Raw genomic sequence first — 14642 nt, forward strand, 5'->3', positions numbered from 1 at the left:
TCTCTTCCCAAAACGTGATGCAACACTTTAATAACAAGCCAAGTAAGTAAGTAAGTAAGTAAAGGTTATTTGTAAAGTGCAAAAGACAAAACAATTTCCCGAAAGAGATCTCCTGAGGGATCAATAAAGTTCTATTTATCTATCAAGACCAGGGTCACAAAGCGCTTTAACAATAAAAGACAAAGACAAACACAGGAGTCCCAGAAAATCAGGGAGAAGCGCAAATAAGAATGTCTTAAGATGTTTCTTGAAGGAGTCAGTAGATCATCAAACACAGAGATGGTTCCAAAGCTTAGGAGCAACAGTCTGATTCAGATTTCTCTCCTCTGGTCCTGAAGCGTGTTCAGGAACCATCAGTAGATTCTGATCCACAGACCTCAGAGCCCAAGCTGGGGTGTAAGTCTGGATCAGATCACTGTTGGAAGGTCTGACCATAAATAGATCTGAAAGTAAGAACCAGAATTTTAAAATGGATCCTGAAATAAACTGGCAGCCAGTTAATTAGTTTTAAGGATCGGAGAAATGTGAGTTCTTCTACTAGAGCGGCTCAGAATTCTCAGAGTTTTGTATCAACTGCAGGTGAGACGGATCCTTCTTGTTTAGACACAAGTTGTTTAAAAGACTTAATTATTTTCATTTTCTTAGATTGATTCATGTTTTGTCAGAGCGGAGTGTGAGACCTGCTGCCGTTTGTTCGGTGCTCCTGGTTCTCTTTCTTCTCGTGGTGATCTTGATCCTGATCCTGATCCTGAGTTCCTCATCGGCAGCAGGTGACAACACCAAGTGTGAGAACCTGACCTTGCAGTGGATCCAGGTCCAGAGCAAGGTCCACACACTGGATAAAGAGAAGGATGTCCTGAGAGCTGAGCGAGACGTGGTCGCCGCCGATCGAGACGTTCTCAAACCAGAGCGTGACGCCCTCAGGGGGGAGAAGGTCGTCTGCGAGGCCGAGCGGGATCAACTGAAACAGGACAGAGAAGCTCTCACGGCCGAGAGGATCGAGATGATGGAGAGAAACCACAACAGGAGTGAAGAGATAGAGAGAATGAAGAGGGAGGACAACTTGACGAGGAACTTTTATCCAAGTAAGACGTCTTGAACCTTCAAAAATGTTGCAGTAACACACTTAACCTATTCTTATTTAAACTATTGTTTTCCTTTAACATCATTTTCAGTGTTACCTGTTTTTTAATTGTTAAATAATCTCTGTTGCTTATCTCGTCTCAGATAAGTATAAATTACTAGCTTCATCTAAGAGATTAAACGTTTGAATACACATTCACAATCAACATTTCACTCAGACTGACACACTGTTTTCAAGACAAGCTTGGAACAGAATTAGAAACATGACACCGATTATTTAAAGGTCTGTTTGTCTGCCCTTTTCACACCTTGGATCGTGGATCAAAAGAACGAAGCTAGACACATCCGTGAGGGGGGGGGCTAGGAGACAGGAACCCCCACCCAAGAACATTTGAATGATTAGAGAAGGAAACAAATTAGGAACGACTCTCCACAGGAGATCGTGACACAGGGAGTTTGAAGGAACCAATAGGGCGATAGGGGGAGGACCTCTCGTCCCAGAAAGTTGCCTTTAATATAGCGATGTTTCTATCATTTCTATCGAGACCGTCTCTCCCGGAGCTATCAGAAAAGCTTGTGTTTTGTTTGACTTGAAGCGGCGAATAAACGACCTTTGACACTCTGCATTGACCATTTGTCTTCATAAAGCAAATTATTAAGACCCGGAAGTGACAGCGTGTGGGAACACCCGGAACGGACCCGAGTTTTGACCGTTTTAAATGGTGCCATTACCCGGATTTGTAGTGGAGATTCTTGGACGAAAAGACGGCGACTGATTGAAGTTTTCTCAGCCAAACGAATGGGCCCAAACTAAGGTAAGCAGAAAACCTTTTATTTAATTTCTGCATTCAGTTTCGTCTGGCTGAGTTAATCGATGTCTGAAGCCGTGTGAGTTGGATGAGTTGTGGATTGGTTCCTCTTGTAAGGCAAACAAAAAGATAGCTTGTTGTTGTTGTGGTGAGGTTTTCCGTTACGACTCTCGGCACATAAAGTAACCAAAGATTGAATAAAATTGTCTTGGGATTATTTCAAGTGGCAAATTTATCTCTATTGGCACGTTGTAGAGGCATCTATCTTCACCCCTTTAGAGACGCTTAACCCCCGAGAGTATGAATGGAATGTTTTCTTTAAAAAGGCTTTTATAGGTTACGCTGCCTTATGAATACTTATATTATGATAAAAAACAAAAAACAACATTCTTGATTAATGCAACGTTAACGCTAATGTGTGTTTTTCAAGTTTTAAATAAAGAAATTTATAGATAAGCTTTCTTGAATTTCTATTAGCTAAAAAATAGTTTTTTTCTTGAACGTTTTATGCTGCGAGTTTATTTTAAAAAGAAAGAGTAAAAACGGCTTACTTGGTCTTTACCAAGTTATATGAAAAAGTAGTTTTACGGTCAACTACCGTAGACTTCTATCGGTTAAAAATGCGTTTTTTGCTTGTGAATTTAATATTACAAGTTTTTTATAAAGATTTTTGGTCATTATAAAATAAGTATTCAAGCGTGTTATAATATTTTTGGGGGAGGAAAAAAAGCATTTCTTGCGAGGTTGGTGCCGCAAGTTTATTGAAACAAGTTGAAATACTCTTGTCGTTTTTTATGTTTACGTTGGTTGCATAGTGAGTACCCATATTGTGATAAAAAAACAAAACAGGCTTTCTTGACTAATGCAACGTTAATGCGTGTTTTTCAAGTTTTGTGTGAAGAAATTCTTCAGTTTCTACTGGTTTAAAAAAATAGTTTTTTCTTGTAAGTTCTATGAGTTTTCTTAAACGGGTAAAAATAGCTTTCTTTGATTGTCATATCATAATCAAGTTTGGGATTATAATATAGGTATTAAAGCGTGACAGTTCTCTTATAGAGAGGGAGACGAACAGTTGGTGTAAAAATAAATAAAATATAAATAAATAAGGAAAAAATAAAATAAGAAATGGATGTATCTGAACTGCGGGTAAAATGGCAGTCTCGTGGAATAGGATCATCATGTGGTGCTGTATTGTTTCGCTCTGTAAGTTTATATGTGGAAAGAATGAGTCTGTTGGATCGGAAAAATGTTGTGAAAAACTGGTAAGAATGGGCTAAAAAGCAGAGAAAGGTTGGAAGTCTGCCTGACTGGGACCTGGAGATTCCTGAAGAAGATATTCTTAAAGAAACTGTGAAAAACATTACCATAGAACTGGAAGTCTTTAGGGGGAAAAGAACAAGCATGTTGTTTAGTGATTAGTGATTTTTCATGTGGACAACCAGGTCACTGGAGTAATGAATGTCCTTTCTACCCACAGATCCCAGCATATTACAAATCTCTTAAAATAAAAAGGGGATGTAGTCATTACATTACATTTTTTAGTAGTCATGCAGGACCACAGTTCCGCAAGCCGAGTAGAAGGGGCCGGCATCACCTGCCCCTACCTGATATGAATCCTCAGCCCTCATCAAACCAGTGATAGCAGAAAGAAAAGCTAAAAATGACAGATTAATAATAAGCAAGACAAAGGAATTCAATTTTATGGCCATTACTAACTGAATGTGTTAAGTTGTGTAATTCAAGATGGCGCCGCACGAGCAGCAGCTGGTTACAACAGCTCCCTCTTTCTTCTTACTTTTTATTACACTTTTTCCTTTTTTTTGGCGTCTTTTTAATTTTTTCTTTAGAGTGGTCGGATCTTGTTGCCGTTGTGCACAAAACGAGACCACTTTTACAACTTTTGCATACGGTTTTCTGCTATTTTCGTCACTTTTGGGAACTCCGTCGGCAGACACGCTCAGCGGATCTATTGTTTACACCAGGGATCAGCTGTTGGGGTTGCGCAACACCGCTCTCTCTCTCAGCGCGGAATGGACGATTCCCGTGGAAATCAAGAGAAAAAGACGCGGATGCAGAGCAGGTCGGATGAAACAAGAGAAGAAACGTAGGTTCCGTCCCTTTATTCCATCGATCATCATGGGAAATGTACGTTCGATCGTGAATAAAACGGACGAGCTTGCTGCGCTGACCCGGCATCAGAGAGATTTCCGGGAGAGCAGCCTTCTATGTTTCACGGAGACCTGGCTGACGGAGAAGATCCCAGACTCTGTTGTTTCCCTGGAGGGGTTCAAGATGGTGCGTGCGGACCGGGACATGGATGGAAAGAGGAGAGGAGGAGGAGTGGCGGTGTTTATTAATGAGAGATGGAGCGATCCCGCTCATGTCTCCATTAAAGAACAAGTGTGCACTAAGGACATAGAGTTCGTTGCGGTGGGCATCCGCCCGTATTACATCCCGAGGGAGTTCTCACATGTGATTGTGTTCACTGTTTACATTCCTCCCTCTGCGGACGCAGCCGCAGCGAGCGAGAGGCTGAGCGCCTCAGTGTCGGACCTGCAGCTCAAACACCCGAACTCTCTCCTGCTCATTAACGGAGATTTCAACCATGCCTCACTTTCCTCCATTCTTCCCACCTTCACACAATACGTGAAGTGCCACACCCGGGAGGACAAGACTCTGGACCTTTTATATGCAAATGTAAAAGGTGCCTACACCTCCACCGCCCTGCCCCCCCTCGGCCGCTCTGATCACAACCTGATACGTCTGCGACCTGAATACACTCCCATGGTGAGGAGACAGCCTGCACAGAAAAGAACTGTTAAGATGTGGAATGATGAAGCCAAGGAGAGGCTGAGAGACTGCTTTGAGTCTACAGACTGGAGCGTGTTCTCTCATGGTGATGACATCGACACCTTCAATGACCATTCCACAGATTACATAAAGTTCTGTGAGGGCAACGTCACACCGACCCGCAAGGTGCGGTGCTTTGCCAACACCAAGCCATGGGTGACCCCTCAACTTCAAGTTCTGCTGAACAAGAAGAAGAGGGTGTTTGCCTCAGGGAGCAGGGAGGAGCTTAAGGAGGTCCAGCGTGAACTCAAGAAGGCGATCAGGATGGCCAAGGACGAATACAAGGGGAAACTGGAGGAGCAACTGGCGCAGGGCAACACAAGGGATGTGTGGAAAGGCCTGAAGAACATCTCAGGTCATGGCCAGAGTGGAGCCAGAGCCACAGCAGGGGGAGACCAAAGATGGGCCACTGAACTGAACCAGTATTTCAACCGGTTTGATCAGGGCCCCCCTCCCCCCTCCACCTCTGCCCCTCACTCTTCACAAAGCTGTTTTTCCCCTGCTTCAGCCCCCTCCCCCCAACTGTTCTCACCTCCAAGCCACCTTTCTCCCCCCCAACAAGCCCTACTGCCTCAGCTGCCCAACCCCCCACAGCCACCTCTCTCTGTTACATCGGAACAGGTGAGGAGAGAATTAAGGCGACTAAAGATCAGGAAAGCTGCTGGACCAGATGGACTCAGCCCCAGACTGCTCAGGGACTGTGCTGACCAACTTTGTGAGTTGGTCACACACATCTTCAACCTGAGCCTCAAACTGGAGAAGGTCCCGGTCCAGTGGAAGACCTCCTGTGTGGTTCCGGTTCCCAAGGCGGTACACGCGAAGGAGCCGAGCCACTTCAGACCAGTCGCCCTGACCTCCCATCTGATGAAGACCTTGGAGAGGCTGGTACTCCACGAGCTACGCACGACGGTGAGCTCTGCGTTGGATCCGCTGCAGTTCGCCTACAGGCCAAAGATGGGGGTGGACGACGCCGTCATCTACCTGCAGCACCGGGCACTGACTCATCTGGAAGCCGCCGGTAGCACTGTGAGAGTCATGTTTTTTGACTTCTCAAGTGCTTTCAACACCATCCAGCCGGCGCTGCTAAGGAAGAAGATGGAGGACGCAGGAGTTGGGACACAGCTGGCAGCATGGACGATGGACTACCTCACCAACAGGCCGCAGTATGTGAGGCTGCAGGACTGCAGGTCTGAGGTGACCATCTGCAGCACCGGGGTGCCTCAAGGGACAGTGCTGTCACCTTTCCTTTTTTCCCTCTACACGGCGGACTTTACCTATGACTCCAGCAGCTGTCACCTCCAGAAGTTTTCTGACGACTCGGCCATTGTGGGCTGCGTGTCTGGGGGGGGCGAGCTGGAGTACAGGTCAGTCATCAAGGACTTTGTTGACTGGTGTGAGAGCAACTACCTTTGCTTAAACACCGGTAAGACAAGGGAGATGGTGATTGACTTCAGGAAAAAGTCCCCACCACATCAACCGGTGAGCATCCAGGGCTCGGACATTGAGCTGGTGGACAGCTTCGAATACCTGGGTGTTCCATCAGGGACAACGCTCTCCACCCACTGCACCTGACCGTGGAGGAGCTGGCCAGCTCCTTCAGTGGCAGGCTCAGGCACCCCCAGTGTAGGACGGAGCGTTATAGAAGGTCCTTCATCCCAACTGGTGTCAGGATATTTAACTCTCTACTTTAAATATCCTGATGCTAATCCGTAGCGTGTTTTTCTTCTTGTGTGCTTTTTATTTTTATTTTTTTTTCCGTTTTTTATTTCTATTTTATTTTATTTTTATTCTATTTTATTTTGTTAATAGTGTCAATTTCTAATTTTGTAAATAATTTCTATATTTTTAAGATCGTTTTTATTTTATTTTGTATTATCTCTTGTACTATTTCTTTCTCCTTGCACTTTATTTTCTTCCAACTGCGCTGTTGTGAAAGTGTGTTTCCCCTCTGGGGATGAATAAAGCCATTCTATTCTATTCTATTCTAATTACAGGACGGGAGATGTTTTAAATCAGCTGCACAGAGGCTGAGTTGTGTTGTGAGGACAGTTAAAACAAAGGACACGGACCCCTGCTGAGATTCCACGGGTGGTAAACAATTCAACATGAGCCGTGGTGCAGCGGGGGTGATGATGTCAGGCTCATGGAGAAAGTCACTCCTGTGTCCATCAGTTGTAAGTTGTAGGTAAGGAGAGGAATTTTGAGTAGAAGTCGAGGTGTGAATCAGTTGCTGAAATGGTCGGTTAAGAAAGGTCTGTGGATAAGTAATGGTAAAAACATTTGGTCAAAAGGAAAGATGTTTTTCGGGGCAAGACGGTGATGCACAGAGGATTCTAGTTGGCTTTGAAAGAAAATTGCATTACAAAGCCCATGAGGTATGTTTTTTATCAGGAATTTGCTAATTACAGAAGTTGAATTTATCAATGAAAGTGAAAATGGTTACTATTGCATCCTTACTGTACAATGCTTGACAATCTCATTTAAAAGGCATGGTTCTGACAGAGAAGTCTTAGCAACATAAATAAATAGTGGTGACATTCATTTGAAAAATAAAAACTTAAAAGGTTTCATATAAAATAGACATAGGTTTTAATTGAATGGTAAAGGAATGATTTCCAAAGTTCAGCACAGGTGAGGTCAGACAACATAACACCCCAGTTTCAATTCTGCAGAAATAAAAGTTGTATGTTTTTCTTGTATTTAACGAATATGTCTAGTTCTCCTTTGCAGTTGAGACAAAGAAAGCCTTAAAAATGACCTAACAAAGGTCATGGAGGATCCGGGTTTAAATTTGCATTCAGGTGGAGATACCTGGAATAGGACATAGCAGGTGGTGGCACCAACACCAGTGCAGAACAGTCACACCACCATAAGAAGGAAACCTGGTAAAATAACATCTTAAGACTCTCACAGGGTTCCACAAGAAGGACTACAGCAGAGACGGCGTAGTTAAACAGGGGGAGTTGGATCAAGGTGATCTATGAGATGATCAGACAACAGTAGCCCAAAGGACAGGTAACATAAAAAGATGTTATGTGTCCTCTAGGGGAGGTTGATGTATGAATGGAATGAGCAATGAATGAACAGTATTGATGAAAGTGATGTTCCTAATTTGGGGATTCCTGGTATTATGTCCTAATGGGGGACACCCCGGGTAAATCAAAGCGAAAAAGAAAAGAAAAATGAAAAGAGAAGCAAACAAACACTAAGAATGAACTTATAACTTAAACTACACTAACAATAAGAATTAACTCATTTTAAAACTAAAACTGAACTAGATGTAAAATAAACTAAAGAAGAAATAAAATATATATTAAAATTAGAAATAAAAAAATATATAAAAAATGTTAATAGAACCAATATGGAAATAATAAAAATACAAAATAAACACGAACAACAAAACCAATGGGGTAAAAGAAGATGTATTGTCGTCGGCTCATAATGCCAGATAACAGGCTTGAGGGCAGTGGACGTGTGTTTAACTCTCTTCAATCAGGGTCAAAATCAGTGGAGGATATAAAAAATCAAGTCAAGGGAACGCAGGACTTTCTGACCTGGATGAGTAGACGCACTCAAAAGAGAAGTATCATCAAACACCTTCCCCTATCAGAAGAAACAAGCGGATAAGTACATGGGGAAATTACCCAATTCTATTACATTAATTAAAAAAAATTGTTTTGGTCAGAGCTACTCCTGAATGAAGGTTATTTGTGTGTAGGTTCAAGAAGATGGACTCGGAGAAGATCGAAGAAGACAGATTTCTGGGATCGGTTTTTTTCTTTGCACGCCTGGAATTGGGACATGGACGAAGAGGACTAGATGACGAAGAAGAACAGTCACACCGACTATTGAAGATGAAGAACAATCAGACCGACTGCAGATGATGATGATGATAACGATAATGCTGATGGACTGGACTACTGAGAAACATGATGAAAGAATGATGAAAGACCACTTCTGAATAAGGCCAAACCTTGTGTCAACATTTAAAAAAAATATTAATATTGCAGACAAATGATTATACTTTCGGTTATACATATAGCGTGTGCGGGTACATGATAATAATATGTTGTTGGGAAGATGATAATATTAGATAAAAAACTATAAAATGTTGCTGCGGAACAACCATTGATTTAGAAAATTGGACTTTTTTGTTTATGATGTGACCTATAAAGGCCACGTCAACAGGGGGAGTTGTTAGATTAAAAATGATTATACACTATACGTATACACCATACTTAAATGAATGCTAAAAGATAAACAAAATATAAAGTATAAATTACTAGCTTCATCTAAGAGCTTAAACTCTCAAGGCAAGCTTGGAACAGACGTAGAGTCATGACAACGGTTATTTAAACGTCTGTTTGTCTGCCCTTTTCACACCTTGGGTCGTGGATCAAAAGAACAAAGCAGGGACACATCTGTGGGGGCGGGGGGGCTAGGAGACAGGAACTCCCACCCAAGAACATTTAAATGATTAGAAAAGGAAACAAAGTAGGAAGAACTCTCCACAGGAGATCGTGACACAGGGAGTTTGATGGAACCACATTCGAAACTATAGAAAAAATGAAAATACTTGTAAATTGAGATTAAAATAACGATGTATAGAGAATGAATTTATGGGAAATGGCATAAAAATAAACAACATAACCAGAAATTAAGGTTAAAAAATATGATATAAATATATGAGTTGAGTAGAAAATATTGGGTCGTTCACTTGTTTTGTTTCTTTTTCAGTGTTTGGTTCTTTAGATATTTATTGTAGTAAATAAATGTATAGAATTCTAAAAAAAACTTTCTTAAATTCATATTCATCAATTGGATTCTTATGTTAATCACATATTAATGGTCTATGTTTATAAATATGATAAATACAGTTTAAAAATAAAGTTTTATATTCTTTTGTGTATTGAAAAACATGTTTTTTAAAAGTTAAATTCCTGAAATTATACTTTATGCTTCAGACTTAATTGTCTGTTAAGTGTTTTCAGAAATACACGCTGCACCTGAACGCATCCTTTTGAGCGACTCCTGCGTCATCGCTCAGTGGTTATTGATAGTTAATGATTAATGAACGAGTGGATTTTAAGTCAATGAACACAACATGTACACACTATTTTACTAGAACACAGAATTAAATTCAACTGTAAAGTTTGCATCACAGCAGCTTCTGTGCGTTACACACATGCTCACACCAAACACTTTAAATGTTTGGCATAAAACTGAGCAAATATTGACATAAACTATACATAATAACCTTTAGTTCAACAAACTTCAATCGATGCCATAATGATCCACATATTTTCAAAGAGACAAGAAAGAAGACGTTTTTTTTAATGATAACAGAAACGAATCAAAGGAGTTTATTATCTTCACCATTACAGTTTTAATCAATATTATCAATCGTGTCATTAAATCATTGCAGCATTTATGATAAATGGAAAATAAACTAGAAAGAGTTAATGCTGGCCCTGCTGTGCAGTAGTAGAAGTATTAATGGAAGTATTAGTGGAATTAGTAGTTAAAGTAGAAGAAGTGGAATTAGGAGTAAAAGTAGAAATAGTAGAACATTAAAAGTATTAGTACACCTATTAGTAGAATTAGCAGTAAAATTAGAAGTAGTATTAGTATTAGTGGTAGAAGTTATATTGGAAGTAATAGAACATTAAAAGTATTGGTAGAATTAGTAGTACAATTAGAAGTAGTATTAGTAGTAGAAGTAGTAGTGGAAGTAGCAGTAGAATTAGTAGTAAAAGTAGAAGTAGTTGTAGAAGTATTAGTGGAAGTAGTAGTAGTGGAAGTAGTAGTAAAAGTATAAGTAGTATTAGTAGTAGTGGAAGTAGTAGTAGAATTCTTATTAAAAGTATAATTAGTAGTAGAAGTACTGTTGGAAGTAGTAGTAGAATTAGTAGTAAAAGTATAAGAAGATTTTCCCCATTGAAATAAATGGAGTAGAATAATAGGAATAAAAGAAAGCGTGGAAGAGATAAAAGAAAGCTAGAACAAAACCCGCATTTCGGAAATGTGCTTAATTGATAAAAGTTTGAATGGTTCAAATCGGATAAAATTTGTGCGAGGAGAAGCGGCACAAAGTATAGGTCAGAACGTTTTGTGAACGTTTCCCAGCATTCACACAATCAGGAAAAAAAAAAATTTAAGATGAAAAAAAAAAGAAATAGTGCCAAAAATAATCAAGTTAAAAGTACATAAAGGATCCACAAGTCAACACTGTTGATTACCAAACGAGGCTCTTACATCTCGCATATGAACGACAAACTCTTACTACATGGAATGTCGTTCCATTTCCTGATCAACTGCAACAGTTCCCCACAGTCCTCGTTGTTCTCGTTGTTGGGCTCCCCGCTCGCCCAGTGGGTCCCTCCGTCCAGAGGTCGGCCGTCCACTCACGTCCACTTGTCCTCCTTGTGTCTGTCTGACAAACCGATCCAGATCCGCGGGTAGAACTTTGACACAAAGTCGTTCTCCTCCTCGGAGTCGATCACCACCATGTGCATGTTCAGATCCTCGCACGCTTTTTTACTATTCACCCAGGTTTTGCGAACGTTCGGTGGCGAGATGTAGTAGCAGCTGTTTTGGAATTGGACCGTTTTATCCGGACAAACTCTGACTAAAAGGAAGAAATAAAAGGTTAAAACAAAATTTAAAATCAATAATTCAACAAAACAAACATTTTTCCAAGGCATTGTTTAGTTCTCATTGAAGGATCCATTTGCATCAACCTTAAACGTAGGAGCTCACCAGCAGGGGGCGCTGTCATCCAAACATTTTGTAAACAGTACTTGAGGACGTGAAACAGCCAATATGTTATTGTCCCACTAATGGCTACATTAAAAAAATATTTCTCAAGTAGCTTATTACTGGTTTGACTTTGTGAAAAACAATCAAAATAAGAAGATAAATGAACATTAAATATGGATTTAAAGGTCGACCGTGACAAAAGCCCTACTTTAAAATATCAAGATCACACACGAATGATGAAGAATCTCAAATCAAGAACTTATTTACTTGTTCTGATATCACCAAACTCTGACTGAGCTCCCATAACGACACCAGAGGCCTTTTCAGAGTTGACGCTGTTTAACTTTCTTTAAAACTTAAGTAAGTAAGTAATATTTATAGAGGGCTTTACGGACCAGGGTCACAAAGCGCTTAAACAATCAAAACAATACTCAAAAAAATATAGGCTCAAAAGACAGCGCAGACCTTCTCAGAGTTTAATTTTCTTCTAAACTTAAGGTCAACTTGTGGTCGAACCTTTCTCCTCCTCTGATGCTTACGATCACGTGACTGACGGAGAAATACTTTTGTAAACAACCTTTAAAAAGTAGGATCATGAGTTAAAGAGCAAACATTTTTGTATTTGTTACCTTAAATCATCCCTCAAATTTTCAAAAAGACACAACGTCGAATATTATTATATTATTTAAATTATGAATGACTAAATATATGGATCGTTTTAGGTAATGTTTCTATGTTATTAAAAAAAATATATATATTGAATGAGAAGGACTAAGATGTATTTATTTTTTAACATTATGAATCTGCCTTTTTTTCCATGCTAATCCAATCTTAATAAACATACAATCTATGGATAATATTTTAACACAAATCCAAAAGTAATTTTATAAAGTCCAAAAAGTAGATAAAAGTTCATGTTGTTGACCTTTAAAGATGCCAGTGTTTGAGACGAGATAAGCAACAGAGATTATTCAACAATTACAAAGAGGTAACAGTGAAATTGATGTTAAAGGAAAACAACAGTTGAATTAAGAATAGGTTAAGTGTGTTACTGAAACATTTTTGAAGGTTCAAGACGTCTTACTTGGATAAACGATCCTCGTCACGTTGTCCTCCCTCTTCATTCTCTCTATCTCTTCACTCATGTTGTGGTTTCTCTCCATCATCTCGATCCTCTCGGCCGTGAGAGCTTCTCTGTCCTGTTTCAGTTGATCCCGCTCGGCCTCGCAGACGACCTTCTCCCCCCTGAGGGCGTCACGCTCCGGTTTGAGAACATCTCGCTCGGCTCTGAGGGCATCGCGCTCCGGCTTGAGAACATCTCGCTCGGCTCTGAGGGCGTCACGCTCCGGTTTGAGAACGTCTCGTTCCGCTCTCAGGCAGTCTCGTTCAGCGGCGACGACGTCTCGCTCGGCTCTGAGGGCTTCGCGCTCCGGCTTGAGAACGTCTCGCTCGGCTATGAGGGCGTCACGCTCTGGTTTGAGAACGTCTCGTTCCGTTCTCAGGCAGTCTCGTTCGGCGGCGACCACATCTCGCTCGGCTCTGAGGGCGTCACGCTCTGGTTTGAGAACGTCTCGCTCGGCTCTGAGGGCGTCACGCTCTGGTTTGAGAATGTCTCGTTCCGTTCTCAGGCAGTCTCGTTCGGCGGCGACCACGTCTCGCTCAGCTCTGAGGGCGTCCTTCTCTTTATCCAGCGTGTGGACCTTGCTCTGGAGCTGGATCCACTGCAAGGTCAGGTTCTCAAACTTGGTGTTGTCACCTGCTGCCGCCTGGGTGTGAGCGCTGCTCGTTCTTGAGCCTGGAGACGATGAGGAACTCAGGTTGAATTGAACTTGAGAACAAACTCACCAGTGATTCTCACTTTGGGACATCAGGATCAGGATCAGGATCAGGATCACCACCAGAAGAAAGAGAACCAGAAGCATAGAACAAACGGCAGCAGGTCTCACACACCGCTCTGACAAAACATGAATCAATTTAAGAAAATAAAAAGAATTAAGTCTTTAAAAAAAATGAAGACCTACCTGAAATGCTGCGTCTCTTCTTATTGTTCGAGTGACCATCGCTGTCAATCAAGTCCAAGCCGCTGTATCCCATCTCGCCTGCTTTGCTGTTGAAGCTCACGGACATGTTGAGACTAACTTTCTCTTCCTCAAACCTACTTTATGTTTCAGTGTGTGTGTGTGTGTGTTTGTGTGAGAGTGTGTGTGTGAGTGTGATGTGTGTCGCAACACTCAACTGCAGGGGTTGGGATATTCTCTCAAGTCGAAATCTGTTTTTCTCTTATAGATGGATAAGATGACAATAATGTATATAATAACAATATATATAAAGTATTATTAATAATTTGTTTAATGCAGCCTACAGGGGTCACAAACCAGTGTCTTTATGAGCCGGTCCTAAGCCCTGGATAAATGCAGAGGGTTGTGTCAGGAAGGACATCTGTGCCAAAACCAAATCATGCGAATCATAACCATGACTCCATACCGGATCGATCGAGGCCCGGGTCAACAACGACCGCCATTGGTGCCGATAACCTACTGGGCAACGACGGAAATTGGGCTACTGTGGGTCGAAGACGAAGGAGGAGAGGGGGAAGGCGGGTTCAGAAAAAGAGAGAAAATTGGACATGCAAGAGTCTGGGACTGAGAGTTGGGACTTCGAATATTGGGTATTGGGATGACGGGAAAATTGATTGATGAGTCTGAAGCTTGAAATTGAAGGTGTGATGTTAAATGTTATTAGTGGCTATGCCCCACAGGAGAGATGTGAATTGGAGGAGAAGGAAACATTCTGGAGTGAGGTAAATGAAATGTATCAGAATATCCTCAGAGGTGAGAGAGTGGTAATTGGTGCAGACTTCAATTGACATGTTGTGCAGGAAATAGAGGTGATGAAGAAGTGATGGGGAAGTTTGGAATCCAGGACTGGAACACAGAGGGACAGATGGTGGTAGACTTTGCAAAAACAATGGAAATGGCTCTAGTGAATACTTTTTTTCAGAAGAGGAATGAACATAGGGTAACTTATTAGAGTGGGGGTAGGAGCACACAGGTAGACTACATCTTGTAAAGAAGATGTAATCTGAAGGAGATCAGTGACTGCAAAGTAGTGGTGGGTGAGAGTGTAGCAAGTCAGCATAAG

General features: G+C 41.3%; 1 protein-coding gene across 1 annotated transcript; it reads right to left on the reverse strand.

The window, feature by feature from the left end:
* Nucleotides 1–10989: 10989 nt before the first annotated feature.
* Nucleotides 10990–13628, reverse strand: LOC148062843 (uncharacterized). The gene is made up of 4 exons (XM_087779025.1): nucleotides 13523–13628; nucleotides 13360–13455; nucleotides 12586–13296; nucleotides 10990–11370 (listed from the first exon to the last, which is right to left on the reverse strand). The coding sequence occupies exons 1-4, from the start codon at nucleotides 13626–13628 to the stop codon at nucleotides 11147–11149; spliced, it is 1137 nt and encodes a 378-aa protein (XP_087635151.1). The 3' UTR covers nucleotides 10990–11146.
* Between the last annotated feature and the right edge of the window lie 1014 nt (nucleotides 13629–14642).

The sequence above is a fragment of the Callionymus lyra genome, chromosome 17, assembly GCF_982586985.1.
Source record: "Callionymus lyra chromosome 17, fCalLyr1.hap1.1, whole genome shotgun sequence".
In the NCBI taxonomy this organism is placed as follows: Eukaryota; Metazoa; Chordata; class Actinopteri; order Syngnathiformes; family Callionymidae; genus Callionymus; species Callionymus lyra.

What these genes read in the sequence shown, in the direction of transcription:
- LOC148062843 (XM_087779025.1), bottom strand. Translation starts at nt 13,628, where the DNA reads ATGTCCGTGAGCTTCAACAGCAAAGCAGGCGAGATGGGATACAGCGGC. An exon ending in CCTGATCCTGATGTCCCAAA is followed by an intron (nt 13,297 to 13,359) that starts GTGAGAATCACT and finishes CATCGTCTCCAG; the next exon opens with GCTCAAGAACGAGCAGCGCT. An exon ending in GACGAGGATCGTTTATCCAA is followed by an intron (nt 11,371 to 12,585) that starts GTAAGACGTCTT and finishes TCTTCCTTTTAG; the next exon opens with TCAGAGTTTGTCCGGATAAA.